Below are 16,204 nucleotides of genomic sequence, written 5' to 3' on the forward strand. Positions count from 1 at the left end.
ATACAAAATCCTGAGAATTTTGATCTCATCCCACACTGAAATCAGTTCTAAGCCACAAAGCTCCCTAAATGGCTTTAACAAGGGTGTTATGAGCAGCATGGAGGAGAGAAGAATTATAGAAGCATTTTGGCTAGAATTCTACAAAGCTATGTGAGCCTCCTCTCAGCTTGAAGCACATGTGCAGCCAGAGGTATCTTGGATGTGTGTACTTCAGTTGCTCTTGTGAATGAACAGGGAAATCACTTTTTGGTTTAAAACCACCAGTTCAGTAATGTAGATTAGTGCTGTACAAACTCCAAGGACATATCTATTTGTATCCAGGGCTGGATCAAGAGATGTTTTCTACCTGAGGAAAAGATAGCAACCCCCCCCCCGGCAATTCCTTGTACAGAATCCAACCAGACTTGCCGCTGACAACATCCTCCCTCCCACTACACTAGAGAGCATCAGGCTAGCTTGGGGGCACAGCGCAGGCCACTTGGCTTCCTCCTGTAGCTCTTTCCTCCAGCCATTTGCCAGGATTCCCTGCTCCACACTCATACTCATCACCAGCTGTCTGAAGCAGTCATCCTATCCTGCCTAACATTAGGGTAGGCCCTTTGCATTGTGGTGTGCACACATACCTCTGAAGGACTACATATTTAGGGCACTTAAGGAAGCTATAGAAACTATAGGCAGTTATTTAAATACTCCAGAAGATAGAAACCAGCCAGAGAAGCAGTAGGACCATTAAGAGTTGAAGTTGAAAAATGGGTACACAAGAAAAGCTTTTACTTTCTTTGTGACAAGCCCTCACAAAGCACCTTATAAGACTTGCAGAATAAAGCTGGGAAGTCAAGCGAATTCCTTGTTTTATTCTTTGCTTCATGAGACTGGTCAGTGAATAACAAGCAAGCATGCTTTTCTTCTTCCTAAGAAAAGTTGCAATGGGTCTTCCATTACAACCCTCATACCCACAGTTGGCGTCCAGTGGCTCAGCTGAGATTGGCTTAAATTTAATAATAGCCCAATTTGTGTCCAGACTTCAGACAAAGGTGTGTGAGAGACAGCCACACATGAACCAGTTTTACAGGGAGTGCAGCTGAATAGCTGTCTAAAAACAGTGGACAAGGAATACATGTGTAGTGTTCATTCATAAACTAAACCAGCTAGTTAGTCATTAGGACCAGATGGCTTTCACTCAACATTTCTAAGAGCTCAAAATAGTTTTTGCTTAAAACATATAAGCTTGCTAGGACTGGCATCCTTGTCGGAGAATTAGCAGACTACTGTTGTTTAAGCGGATCTCAGACAATCCACGAATTGACAGACCTGTTCCCCTAACTTCTGTCCAAAATAAATTGATGGAAAGTATATTAAAAGCAACAGCACTGAATAAAATTAGCAAGCCTTGCTTGGGAAATACTGAAAGGTCAAGCAGTATTTAACCAGAAGTGGCTTGAGATTTCATATAAAAGAGGAAACACTTGCATTTTGTCAAGAGTCTGCCTCAGATACTGAGTTCTATACCACTTTGAGGATGAGGTAATACAAATTAGAGAAAGCTACATTACAAGCCACTAGATGGCAGTGTGCATATTTTAGTAAGTGCCACATATATGTGCTCTTACATATTAACCATACAGTATATTCGTATTGCATCAAAATAACAAAAAACAAGGCGTATGGATTTCTGCTGTTCCCTTAAGAAATCTGCTGTTTCAAAGGGAAAAAAAATATATTTGTATCTGCACCAATGTCTGTATAGATTGGTTACAGAGTTAGCTTTCTCATTTTCTCAACATGACTAAATAAGAAATTATGGAGGTGAAAGAAGAAGAAAAATGCTTTATTGAGAATTGTTATTATGGCAACTGACCTGTCAAATGCTGGTCATGACTTCACCCCATTTCTAATTTACAATGTTACTGCGTCAGGCACACGGCAGTCCTAGCTAGTAAAGTCTGAACTGTGAAATGAGCTGTCCACACTTAAAATCTCATCTCATTCATAAACTTGCTAGGTGCCCTTAGGCTTTTCTCACTGCCCTTAACCCGGCCTCTGTAATATGGGAATAATAACACTAGCCTACCTTACAAAATTGTGATGATTACAGTCATACCTCAGTTTAAGTACGCCTCGGTTTGAGTATTTTCAGTTTAAGTACTCCGCAGACCTGTCTGGAACGGATTAATCCACTTACCATTACTTTCAATGGAAAAGTTCGCTTCAGGTTAAGTACAGACTTCCGGAACCAATTGTGTTTGTAAACCGAGGTACCACTGTACAAAGACAATGTATGAGTTCTGAGCAGCCTAACAATACAAAAAGTGATATATATATATATATATATATATATATATATATATATATATATGTAGGAAAGACATGAATAATAGAACCAAGAGACTAACTAACCAAGCAGAAATGAAAGAAGAAGAGTGTCATTCTAAACTTGAGTTAACTGGACATTAAGTTTCTGTAACCCAACCAAGTAAAACTGCATTCTGAAAAGTAACCAGCATTAGGCTCTGAAGAAGCAGTAAACTTCAAGGTTACTGGGGAATTTGGTTGATGTTTTGTTTGCTACTAAACCAACTCAATACACCCAAATCACACTGTTCCACTAGGCTATATCTTGTTCGGTAGGGTCAGTCTTTTTGAAATTGACACCTGTCCATTTTGGGTTGTATACATCATTATGCTCAGCTGCATATATACCACTTAATTACTGGTACAGTACATTATCAATAACATAATTAATTCTATCTGGCAAACCTAGCCAATCCACATTGAGAACATGTATGTGCTTTAAAGGAATATATTGAAGTAACTAGAATAAATGTAAACTCAGCTGCAGATTATATGGTAGTCAAATAATGTTTGTAAAGCTGTGAGTCCCTAACAGTGCAATGCTAACCATGTTTTCCAAGAAGTCCAACTGACTTTAAAGATACTTAGGTAAAGGTAAAGGGACCCCTGACCATTAGGTCCAGTCGTGACTGACTCTGGGGTTGCGGTGCTCATCTCGCGTTATTGGCCAAGGGAGCCGGCGTACAGCTTCCAGGTCATGTGGCCAGCATGACAAAGCCACTTCTGGCGAACCAGAGCAGCACACGGAAACGCCGTTTACCTTCCTGCTGTAGGAAGCAGTTATCTACTTGCACTTTGACGTGCTTTCGAACTGCTAGGTTGGCAGGAGCTGGGACCGAACAACGGGTGCTCACCCCATCACGGGGATGCGAACTGCCAACCTTCTGATTGGCAAGCCCTAGGCTCTGTGGTTTAACCCACAGTGCCACCCGCGTCCCTTTAAAGATACTTACTTCCAAATAAATATGTTTAGAGCAGGCACCCCTGAACTTTGGCCCTCCAGATGTTTTGGACTACAATTCCCATCATCCCTGACCACTGGTCCTGTTAGCTAAGGATCATGGGAGTTGTAGGCCAAAACATCTGGAGGGCCGCAGTTTGGGGATGCCTTGTTTAGAGTTACACTGCATCATTCTCTACTGAAACTTCACCCATCCATCCCCATTCACTGACTAATACTAGAATCCAGTGTTTATTGCCTCGATAGCACCTCACAAAATTGTATGCTGCATCATCAAATGCACTGGATGACAGTAGCAAGCAATAGAATAGAGGAACAGTTTCGGTTAACACAAAAATATCTTGGGCTATCAGCAATAAATGGAAATAATATAAATTAGAAAAGCAAGAAATAAATGGGATTTGGGTAAAATATTATGCACACTGACATTTATATATAAGTTTATACTCTGTTGGAACACAGCAACAGCAATTTTAGATGATGTTCCCCGAACCCCTAGGTGGAGTAAGAGTCTGGGTATCTTAAATAGATATTTTTAATCTTACGCAATGTGAATAGGATTTGCAAATCCAAAACAAAGACATTTTCAGGGAAGAGAGGAAAATGAGATTATTTGATGGTCACAAAAACAGAGGCATAGTAAATAAATCAAATGAAAGAACTAGGTAACCAGAGAACACGATAGCATTACCCTCTGTTCCAAGTTAAAAGAAATTACGTACTACTGATGTCATTATACTGTAAGGGTAAAGCTAGATTGTAACTTTTAAAGTATGGTGGAACTTAGAACAGGAATGCCACAAATCCTCATCACCTTGGATTTATGCTCATTTATTTTGACTGCATCCCTTTAGCAACAAATGACAAAGAACTGATTTTGCAAGGAATGCAGGTAAATTGGAGAACAAAGATCCTGTCCTATCGTGAGCTGAGTGCAAGTGACGTAAATGTTATCTGCTTCAGAGTAGATCTGCATAGAATTGCACAGCACCTAGGAAACTGGTTTAAAAAGCATGGGCTGCAAATCCATATTGGAACTTCATTTTGGCATCCTAGTCTAACACTCTAATTCTAGTTCCTTTGCTGCCGGGTTGATGATATAATAGCCACTGATGTGAGGCTGGCCCAGAGCACGATGTGTTTAAAAATATCTGAAGTGAGTACATCTTTAATAGCACTTGCATTTAATTTACAGATGTGAATTATTGTTCATTAGACAGGGTGGGACACAAGGCTAACATAAAGTGACAGGCAGAAGAGAAAGAGGCCCCAAGGTATGGAAGAAATTGAAGCTGACTAGCCTACATGCCTCTGAGGCCTAGCTACTATTTGAACTGAGCAGAAGAGTATGAGGAAGAGAAGGATTAGAGTTGGGGAAGGCGTGGAAATTAACAAGGTCGCCTCCGCGGTCAGCACATCACACTACGCCATTCCCCATGAAAACAGCTGTATTGTTCTCCTGATGAGACACAGCAAAAAGTATTTCATTCAAAAGAGAACACAGGAGAAAAACAACACTAAAACCCCCAAGGTGCCAAATTAAAAACCATCAGGGATATGAACTCCCGGTTTGTCAGCTCTAATTAAACCCCATATTAGAATCATCAGCCTGGCTTTAAATCCAAGGTTCTCAACTGCAAACTGTTTATTCTGATCTAGGGAAATCAGCAGCCTTGCTTTTTCAACAGCCAGCACTGGAGAATAACTATGCAGCACAATGAGTAAGGCCCACCAAGGATGGCGGTTGTTTTCCAGCCGTACAGAACTGTTTAATTGTATAATATAGTTTTGACTATGGTATGTTGTTAGGCTCTGCCTCCGCTGCTGTGGTCCACAGAGAGATCACATGTGTGAACTTGAGATTTCATCATCCTAAATGCTTTTTAATAACTGCTACAAGTAATAAAAATATGAAAAGCCATAGTTTTCAGTAAATGAAACATTTTATGCTGAGGAAGACGGTACTGTATTTCTGGAAATCCAGAATTCTGGTGTTCATACAGTGCTTCAGGCTATAGAAGCTGACATTTCCCATTTTCGACTCAGTTCTGTTGTTCATGATCTTAGCACCTAAACTATGGAACCCTAACTGTTCTCTACTGAAGTTTTGACATGTGTTTCCATAACCATGAATGGCATCCACTGCTTGCTTCCTCTACCTAGCCATTAAACCTAAGCTGCATGACCAAGCTCAAATACTACAGTAAAATTATATTGTGGTGATTGTGTATTTTCCTAGATCCGTTATATTTCAAGTGTCGGGAACTTTGGCACTCCAGATGTTGCTGAACTACAATTTCCATGAGCCTCAACAAGCATGGCCAATGGGCAGAGATGATGGCAGTTGTAGTTCAGCAACATCTGGAGAGCCAAAGGTTATACAAATGTATTAGCTGACATTGGCTCTCACTTCGCCCATCTCCTTGGATGTGGAGGAGCAACTAACCATGGCATAGTGGCATTTGATAATTGGCCTAGTGGTACATTTCAACTGGACATTATGGTTTGTTTTGCTCACAGCAAATTATGATGTCAAGTCATGGCTTATTAGCTCTGGTTTGTCTGAGCAAAACAAACCATGATCCCTGGTTCAGACATAAGAAGAGAAGAAGAAGAGTTTGGATTTGATATCCTGCTTTATCACTACCCAAAGGAGTCTCAAAGTGGCTAACAAACTCCTTTCCCCTCCTCCCCCACAACAGACACCCTGTGAGGCGGGTGGGCGGAGAGACTTCAGAGAAGTGTGACTAGCCCAAGGTCACCCAGCAGCTGTATGTCAAGGAGCAGAGACGCGAACCCAGTTCCCCAGATTAGGAGTCTACTGCTCTTAACCACTACACCACACTGGCTCTCTCATAACACTGAACCAGTAAGGTGTGTGTCATTTTAGGGGGTGAAACTTAATTTTTGCAGATTTCTTCAATGAGTGGTCTTTAAAATATGTTTTTGGGTGTGAGGATTTCAAATTTGCTGTTGTTTTTGTGACTGGACAACTTAGCTTGGTAAGTCTACAATTGATAAGGAAGCACATAAACTGCTTTTGGAAAACCAAAGAATTATAATTTTACCTTTTGAAAAATGTAAGGCAATGTGAACACACACACACACACACACACACACACACACACACACACACACTACAAGTACTGGGTGTTCATGAACAGTCAAAAGCTCTTTTAAAAGCACCCATCACCAAATCCTATGGCAGATAACTTTTGTGCATTTGTCAGCCGCGTGCTGAGAATACTCTTCTAGAATCTTGGCAATATGTATGGAGTACAAGTTGTGGGTGAACCTGGATTTATAAAAGTAGTTATAGTCTAGTAAAAGGAAGTAGCTAAGGAGCAGTGAGTGTTTTAGCTGCCTGCTGAGAATTTAAAGAAATCCTCAAATTGCTTTGAAGCAGTGGAGCACAGCTGAATATGTTAGAGTGGCCTAATACTTAGGCTGCAATCCTGTGTCAAGGACTGAAAATGTAAAGCCCATTACCAAAAAAAAAAAAGGGTACATAATCAGGCCATAGGACTCTATATAATTCTTGATGTGGTGAGTTCTTTCACTGGCAAATGAGCTTGTAAAATCCACCACATAGACCACACTGCAAAATTGCAAATTGCGGCATTTACTGATGATGCAATGCAGACCAGGGCACTGAGCTAGTGTTTAAGTACTATTTTGAATGATCACTGGATATAGTGTAACGACATCAGCATAAAGCAACAGATGTAGCAGAGACATGTCTGGAGAAAGGCTGAAGGTACTTGACTGGCAACAACTCACTAATAAAGGTATTTTGTCCATTACACAACCACTCTAGAATCGATGCTGGATATACACATGCATAGCTGCCAAGTCTCCTGTTTTTCGTGGGAAACTCCCGTATTTTGTTACCGTTTCCCGCTGTTATCCCGAATTGATTATATCCCGTAAATATCCCGTAAAGCTCCTGCCGGTGGCCATGTCCTGGCTCCCGGCTGTCTGCACATGTCTGGACATGCGCAGAAGCGATTTCTGGTGCTCAGACATGCAGACATGGGTAGCCCGGCACCGGAAGTCTCTTCTGCGCATGTCTGGACATGCGTAGAAGCGACTTCCGGTGCTGCACCGCTGCTGATCCCGGATTTTTCAATCCGGGAGTTGGAGGGTATGCACATGCAACCTGTTAGAACTGAAATGGATACACATCGCAGGACAGACTTGCCCCATTTGCCTCCTATAGGCTATTTTTGTAGTTCTATTTACTTAAACCAATACACAACTGATCAGTACAGCTACACTCATGTACGTATAGGACAACAGCAAAGGGGTTTACTGAGTTCAGCAGCTCTGATGAAGCAAGCAGGCTGGCTGGCTTCACCCTTTTTTGTATCCTCCAATAATACCTAAAAAGATAAGAGTTCTGTGTTTCTTTTTAAATAAGGCAAGCAGGCATGCAAAATATCACCGGATTCAGCCATATGCCAATATTAAGTAACGAGGTACAGGGTATGCAGTGCAGGGAATCTTATATTCCATTTGGGAAGCAGAGTCAATAGAGGAGCTTTCCCTCTAGCAAATCCCAGAGACACATCCTTCAGACCTGCATAGTGACCATTTTTGTTGTTGTTGTTGCTTAGTCGTTTAGTCGTGTCCAACTCTTCGTGACCCCATGGACCATAGCACGCCAGGCACTCCTGTCTTGCACTGCCTCCCGCAGTTTGGTCAAACTCATGTTCGTAGCTTCGAGAACACTGTCCAACCATCTTGTCCTCTGTTGTCCCCTTCTCCTACTGCCCTCAATCTTTCCCAACATCAGGGTCTTTTCCAAGGATTCTTCTCTTCTCATGAGGTGGCCAAAGTATTGGAGCCTCAGCTTCACGATCTGTCCTTCCAGGGAGCACTCAGGGCTGATTTCCTTAAGAATGGATAGGTTTGATCTTCTTGCAGTCCATGGGACTCTCAAGAGTCTCCTCCAGCACCATAATTCAAAAGCATCAATTCTTCGGCGCTCAGCCTTCTTTATGGTCCAGCTCTCACTTCCATACATCACTACTGGGAAAACCATAGCTTTAACTATACGGACCTTTGTCGGCAAGGTGATGTCTCTGCTTTTTAAGATGCTGTCTAGGATAGTGACCATAGTTTATTTTATTTATTAATTGCATTTATATCCCACCTTCCCCCCCCCCAACGAGCTCCAGGTAGCACACATGGTCCTACCCATCCTCATTTAATCCCCACAACAACCCTGTGAGGTAGGCTAGGCTAAGAGACAGTAATTGGCCCAAGGTCACCCAGTGAGCTTCATGGCCGATTGGGGATTTGAACCCTGGGCGTCCCGAGTCCAAATCCAACACTCTAACCACCACACCACACATACATACACAAATATAATCAGATGCCATCAATGCCATGTTAATTATTTCAGGAGCTGTTTTGGTCCTATAATATACAAAATAATATATAAAAGCTGTAAATAATAGTATAAGGAGGATGTAGCATTCTTAAGAATGGCTTGTTATAATGACCTATTTGCCCCTTAAAAGTTGCTTTCCATTCTAATAGTGAAAATTCTGAAGGTAAAAATTAGTATCTATTGGGAGTATATATGCTTAAAATAAATTTCACTCAGCTGCACAAGTTAATCTAAGAGGTAAGATGAACAAATCTAATCGTGTTGAAAAGAAACAAAAAAGGGGGGATTTTATAGTTCACCTCATCATTTTGATAAGGGAAAAGTAGATGTGCTTAAAAAGCTCCACCCACTCTCTCTTACCCTCATCCACATGCAAACATTTAAACTTTAAAGTATAATTAGCAGTAGTGTAATAACATGCTCTTCTGGAGAACCAGGTGTTCTTATTAGCATCTTGCGTATTAAAATAAATTCCTATTTGCATTTCAACTGGGGAACAAACACAACTCTAAAGTGGAAGATAAGATTAATGATGGTAATTCGAATTAACCAGTGGCATACTTACAGCTGCATTTCTTCTGTACAAATCTAAGCTTGCATGCTGTTCTGTAGGTGGATAAACGGATGCGATCCAGATCTTGAGCCCCTAGTGGCAGAAAATTATGCATTGCTATGATAGTTGCAATTTGTGCATGTACCTCACAGACAAAAGAGAGAAAACAAAAGAAATGTTCCCTTCAACATTTTCAAGGCTGTCTTTTCTAACTAGAGAGAATGGGAAGAATGCAGTGTTAAAAATAGTTTAGCAGTGGATAAAGAATAAACCTTCTGTACTGTCATTCAGGAAAAAAGAAACAAAACCAATCTGATCAAACCACAGGCTAAAAAACAAAATGGCTGCGCTCCAATTCTAGGACAACACTGTGTAATTTTAATATTTAACTATGAAGTTTACAACAAATACCCACAACTGATGAGAATCAGTTCAGAATAAGATATCAGACATCCAACTACTTATCTATTTTAGCTGCAAACCATTTATTTAGGTGTAAGATTTGTACGAGGAGGTAGGAGTACAAAATAAAAGAATTAAGGGGCAAATGGGAAGGAGGGTCATGCAACAACCTTTCTGGAAGCATCTTGTATTTGGATAATTAAAAGTCAAAAGGTAGGCTTCTGCTACCTTTTCATTAAGCCAAATTTAGCGGTTTTTAAAGTGTTGCTGTTTATAAAGCTGCTTTGCATATGCATGTGAGAGAGGAGACTTCGGACAGCCAGTTTGAGCAATTGCAGCTGTGGGGGGAAATATGCAAAGCTGAGCTGAATGAAGCTGGGAAGCATTCTATTTAGCTGATTTGCATGACCCTGCAAAAACACAAAGGCCTTGCAAACAGCCTTTCCAAGAAAAATACACATAACCCTTTGTAAAATTAAAAAAAAGACAGGACAAATTCTGAATGCACTAATGACATTTAACAAGTTCTAATTGATTGATTGATACTCTCCTGAGTAGAAGATCACAGCATGTGCACATCATGATACTTCAGAGAACTGATCGTAACAAGAGAGTAGAGACAAATCAAGGGGAAAGTTCTGTTTGTGTGTCAATAAGAAATTGAAAGACTTATCAAAGGACCTAAAAAGTAAATATTATTGGTAAAATAAAAAAGCCCCCTCTATTTTGGCTTTATGGTTATAGCCCAGGAAGCAAATATGTCCGGCCATGAAATGCCAAGCTTCCATGTCAGGAAAAAGAGAACGAACACCATTATGTCTCCCCTCTCTCAGTTCTGCTCACTACACTTTTGCTTACTTTTCTCCTTTCTCTTCTCCATCTGCCAAGCATTCTCAACTAAATCCCTTTACCAATTGGCTGCTTGAATACCATCTGTCCCTGCCAGAAGCTCCATTGAACTATTTACTGTCTCATCCTCAAAGTTTTTCATTTCCCCACAAGATGGTTTTATCCTTGGTGGACTAAGACTTTGCTTGGAAGACCCCTTCTAGTGGTCCCAGCTGTTTCCCTCAGCTCAAGTGACAAACACAGCCCAAAACTCGAATTTACTTTCCTCCTTCCTCTTTTTTTTTTAAAGAAACATTCCCATTCCTATCAAGAGTCATATATCCATTCCTCTCCCATCTGGGCTGCAAGAGTAAGTGGGAAGGTGGTAGCAGCAACTACCACAGAGTATGACCCACTGGCAGCAAGAAAGTGGGTGGTCAAAACTTCTCTTGAGTGTTCCTCCATCACAGGAGCAACTCCCCTGTGAAGAAAGGTCACAGTGTTTGGGACATTTTAGTTTAGAGGACAGGCGAGAAAGAAGTGACACAATGGAAGTTCTCCACGGCATGGAGAAAATGAATAGAGAAAAATCTTTCTCACACTCTCGTAACACTAGAACCAGTAGACATCTACTGAAGATGAATGTTGGAAGATTCAGGACAGATAAAAGAAGAAGAGGAGGAGTTTGGATTTGATATCCTGCTTTATCACTACCCTAAGGAGTCTCAAAGCGGCTAACATTCTCCTTTCCCTTCCTCCCCCACAACAAACACTCTGAGGTGAGTGGGGCTGAGAGACTTCAGAGAAGTGTGACTAGCCCAAGGTCACCCAGCAGCTGCATGTGGAGGAGCGGAGATGTGAACCCTGTTCCCCAGATTACAAGTCTACCACTCTTAAACACTACACCACACTTCTCCATGCAGCACATGGTTAAACTATGGAACTTGCTCTCATGGTGTTGACCACCAACTTGGATGGTTTTAAAAGAGGATTAGACAAATTCACGGGAGACAAGGCTATTGACAGACACTAGCCATGATAGCCATGTTCTACCTCCACTGTCAAGAGTGAGTATACCTGTGAATACCAGTTGGTGTGAATCACAGGTAGGCAGAGTGCTGTCATCCTCAGGTCCTGCTTGTGGGTTTCCCACAGGCATCTGGCTGGCCACTGTGAGACAGGATGCTGGACTAAATGGGCCATTGGCTTCATCAAGCAAACTCTTCTGTTCTTTATCTGCCGGCCAGATACCTGATTCTGCCTAATGATTCTGTTTGCTTATCACTCAATTGTATTACTGAATGAGAAACCCATGGTAAAAAAAGCAGCTTTTGTTGGCATACACCCAGAAACAAAAAGGATTGTGATTTTTGCTTCTATCCCAGATGAATGTAGTTTTGTTATCATTGTTATTTGTATTTTGGCTACCGTTCAACATTTTTTCCTACAAATGAAAGACTTCCGATCTGGATGCTAAGGAACAACGAAAAGCAAGTTATCAGATGAATAAGCAACAATGTATTTTTTTTAAAAAAATATTGGTTTCATGTGCCATGATGAATAACAGTTTGTAGACAAAATACAGTAATACACTGTAAGAGCTGGCTGGTGTTTTGTGTTCAACAGAACTGTATTTCTAATAGATAGCATAAGCCAGTAGCAACTTAGAGTGAATACATTCTCTTTTCAACATATGTATCAGGAAACATCTGTCTCTCCTATTATTATTAATTAGGTGCCAGCTCAATGGAAGGTGTTCTGTTTATTAGAACCCCTCATGGCCTTTGACTTTCATGCCAATTACAATCTTGTCTTTGTACACCAAATGGGGAGCAGTGATGTGTAAAATGTAAGAGACTATTGTTGGCAGATTGAAGAGTGTCCTCTTTGCAGAAATAAAAGATCAGTCATCATGGGCTGTCTTCACCAGTAACTTCTGCATCACATCTTAAAACTCAGCTAGGTTAAGCTCATTCTGCTGAAATAGCATTGGTCCCAACTGGTCAGGGTTCAAGCAGCAGTGCTCTAGCAGAGCCTGGATAGCTCAGTTGGTTAGAGCATGGTGCTGATAACACCAAAGTTACAGGTTTGATCCCTGTATGGGACAGCTGCATATTCCCGCATTGCAGGGCATTGGACTAGATGATCCTCAGGGTCCCTTCCAACTCTATGATTCTGTGTGAAACTTGCTAAGTCAAAGACAGTAGTAACTGCCTTTTCCAATATCCATTCACATTCTATTAGGTGTAGATCTAGCTCTTCTTCTCAGAAGAACTCAGGAGTTCCCAAACTGTGGTCTATGGTCCACCAGCGGTCCACGAGGTTCACTCAGGTGATCTGTGGCATGTTCACATTAAATATTGATTTTGAATAGTATTTTTATTGCTTCTTTTATTTCTTTTATTGTATTACAATGTGAATTCAAGCAAAAACTGTACAGCATCTAGCACAGAGCATTACCAATGCTATAACAGGCAGAGAAATCATTAAGTGGTCTACCAAAACCATAATCAATGTTCATGTGGTCCATGGGGAACCATGGCTCTAGCTTATGCTAAGTTTTACACAGACCCTCAGCTAAATGTGCTTCAAGCTGTAAGTTAGTTGAAGTTAGGTCCCATTTAATTCAATGGCACAATTAATTTACATGAGAACTAAAACATTTATTTAAACATAGTCAGCTTCAGTTACTTGTGGTCCTTGTTCCTAGAAGGTAAAGGTAGCTTTGCTCTTAAATCAACCAACATACTGGCTTTTAATTGACACTGGGGCATCTAATCTGGGGAAAAAGAGGAGAGACCCCCTTGCTGAGCAGTCAGCTCATCAAGAATTTCAGCTTCTGAAGCTCTCTACTTCTCGAGAGCTTCTTTGGTTAACTAGAAAGCAGTTTTTAATGTATGTTTATAATCACCAACATTTGCAATCACCCTAAATCCAACTTGTATTATCCAGTCTTATACATCATGGTTCTGTAAAGACCTGCTGGATTGAACTAAATAGTCAGGTTGCCTCACGCTCTCTGGTAGAGACCATTTCAAATGGGAAAAAGTGATAAAGCTTCACTTTTCTCTCAATATAAGTGAGTACAATGAAGAGACTATTGGCTTTGACTTGAAAGACCTGTGTGTGACTTCTACAGTGGAACCATGGGCTAGGTTCTGACATATCACTATATTTCAGCTTCAATTGCTCATTTGTGAAATGGAAATAATCATGATCAACTTTACACGTGTGATACAAAAACAAACACAAGGTTTACAAAACACTTTACACACTAGGATGACAATGCTTAGCATATTTATTTGAAATTAAAGTTGCATCAAGGGGTTGGCACTTGTCATTCCTCTCAGTGACAGAAAGCATCAGGACAGTGTTAACATACTTTAATTAAGAAAATGAAAACCGAGACACTTTAGTAAAGCTAGGAAGATTTCAGTCTAGGCCTCAAAAGTACAGGGCATCCACAGTAAATAGAATCACCAAATATGTTTGACATTTGATGCTGTAAATGAGAGCCAGTGCTTATGATTGCTCACACCCCTTTTTCTCTCCAAGCCCTCTCCTTCCCCCCTCTCTCAAATCTCATCACCTTGGATCTCTTAGCAGTAACTGATATGGTAGAAAACCAGCTTTTAAATAATCCACAGAACTACAAAAAGACAGCATCAGGTCAATTAAGTACACATTCTTGCAACTTGCCTCACACTAAAAGCACCTTTAAAGCACTTTAAAGCTACTGTTTTGCAGAACAACTGCCTATTTGCCCAAGGCACAAATCCATGCAATATTTACCAAAGTTACATTCTGTCTTGCTGGTCTTTTGCAAGAAAGAATTCATCTACTGGGGGAAAGAATGCCACAGTACTTACGCATTTCTGCAAACAGCTGTCTCCTTTCTGCCATGGTGGTTCCTCTTTTCCCACAGTCTTCAATCATTCTAGACAACAAAAATATTAAACTTATCTTCAGAATCATTCCTAAGCTGAACACATTTGCAAAAATGTCTGAAATGTTCCAGTGTACTATTTCCCCCCTGTTATATATCCAAAGAATACTGGGGATATCTTTGTCAACAATGTATGATTTAGATTTTTGCCCTCAAGCACCTCCTTTCTTCTAGCATTGTCTCTTCCAAAGAATAATGTTTGGTTCTGTTTGAAAGTATCAGTGCCAACTTTTAAACACACCATTTCATCATTTTGCTCAGGGTGCCTCTTGATTTAAGATGAACTGCTAAACCCTTATCACAGGCAGTCAATGTGAAATACTGCATTTGAGTTGTCCCTACTAGGTTTTTTTTTTTACCATAGGTTGATGTCTATTTTAAACAGATAATAATTTTTGTACAGTGGTACCTCGGGTTACAAACGCTTTGGGTTACAAACTCCACTAACATCGGGTAGAGAACTTTACCCCAGGATGAGAATGGAAATCATGCGCTGGTGGTGCGTGGGCAGCAGGAGGCCCAGCGAAAGTGTGCCTCAGGTTAAGAACGGTTTTGGGTTAAGAACAGACCTCCAGAACGAATTAAGTTTGTAACGTGAGGTACCACTGTATTATAAAAATGTGAGGAAATTTGAAAACCATATAGACTTGAAAAGTGGCAAGCTTCCTTTGCGGGTGACCATTATAGCAAGAATGACTGGACAGAACACATTACGGTATGTTGAAATTTGCTGACCACATGACTTAAGGCAGGGGTTGAGGAACCTCTGGGTCAAAGGCCAATCTTGGCCTCCCCAAAGGGTCCAATTCGGCCTGTGAGGTCATTTTCTGCAAACCAAAGCAACCTCTCAATTAGCTGACATCACTTCTGTTCTTTTGCAGGTGCCTGTTCCCAGCAGGATTTATCATTTAACCCCCACTTAACATCTGACAGGTGGTTGTTAAATCCTGCTCAGTTTGGTGTACATGCCTGTTTCTCCTTGGAACAGATGGACACAGCCAAAAGGAGGTGAAAACTATTGGGTTTGCTTGCTCTTAGTACACGTGCCTGTTCCTTGGGGAAAGGTGCCTATAGCAAAAGAAAGCAAACTCCCCACCCCACCCCCATCGCTGAACAAAGAAGTCACACCTGGAGTGACTTTTAAAGCAGAGGGGAGGTGGTTCAGGCAGCAGTTTGCTAAACTGGTCTCTGAAGCACTTTCCCTTTCATTTTAACACTGCTCCAGCAAGGTATTTTGACAAACAGGCAGGGCCACTCATCTGTCATCCATAGGATATTATGATGATGTCACATGACTGACAGCTGGGTGGACCCACGAGGTCAATTCTGGTAAGGATCTGGTTCACAGAGCCAAAAAGGTTCCCCACTTGACTTAAGAAAACATGAACAGAAAATTATACTGCAGTTGGCTTCAGCTCTTGCAACTATCTTATCTAGAAAAAACTCCACAAGGATATCCTGTTGTAATGTAACATTTTTATGTTTATGCCTTCCAGTAGCAGATTGGTGCAGATAAAATAAATTCTGATACAAAAGAAATGATGCTGTACTCATTTTAGAGAAGTAATGTCTCCTTATTTCTGACCTGAATACAGGCTGGTGAAGAGGAGGTTAAGTTACTGTGTTGGGTGAAACCACATTTGCAAAGTTACCAAGTTCAGCAATCCTTGAAGCTAATAGCTGAAATGGAGAAAGGTTATTGCAGAGCCCTACTTGCCTTAATGGATTTACAGCTGCATCGTGAATCCCTTGTTACATTTCTTCTAA

At 40.9% G+C, this 16,204-nt stretch overlaps 1 protein-coding gene across 11 annotated transcripts in view; it reads right to left on the reverse strand.

Annotated features, from left to right (window-relative positions):
* DTNA (dystrobrevin alpha) overlaps nucleotides 1–16,204 on the reverse strand; it is a 201,531-nt gene that overhangs the window by 88,660 nt on the left and 96,667 nt on the right. For all 11 annotated transcript variants that reach the window (XR_009558021.1, XR_009558022.1, XM_060277852.1 and 8 more), the window contains exons 2-3: nucleotides 14,361–14,428; nucleotides 9,274–9,354 (exon numbers count right to left, since the gene is read on the reverse strand). Coding sequence is in view for 9 of the 11 variants with exons in the window: in XM_060277852.1 (XP_060133835.1) it covers nucleotides 9,274–9,354; nucleotides 14,361–14,428 (149 nt within the window). In the remaining 2 variants the exon portion in view is untranslated. The remainder of the gene's footprint in view (nucleotides 1–9,273; nucleotides 9,355–14,360; nucleotides 14,429–16,204) is intronic.

Source organism: Zootoca vivipara, chromosome 8, assembly GCF_963506605.1.
Source record: "Zootoca vivipara chromosome 8, rZooViv1.1, whole genome shotgun sequence".
NCBI lineage: Eukaryota > Metazoa > Chordata > Lepidosauria > Squamata > Lacertidae > Zootoca > Zootoca vivipara.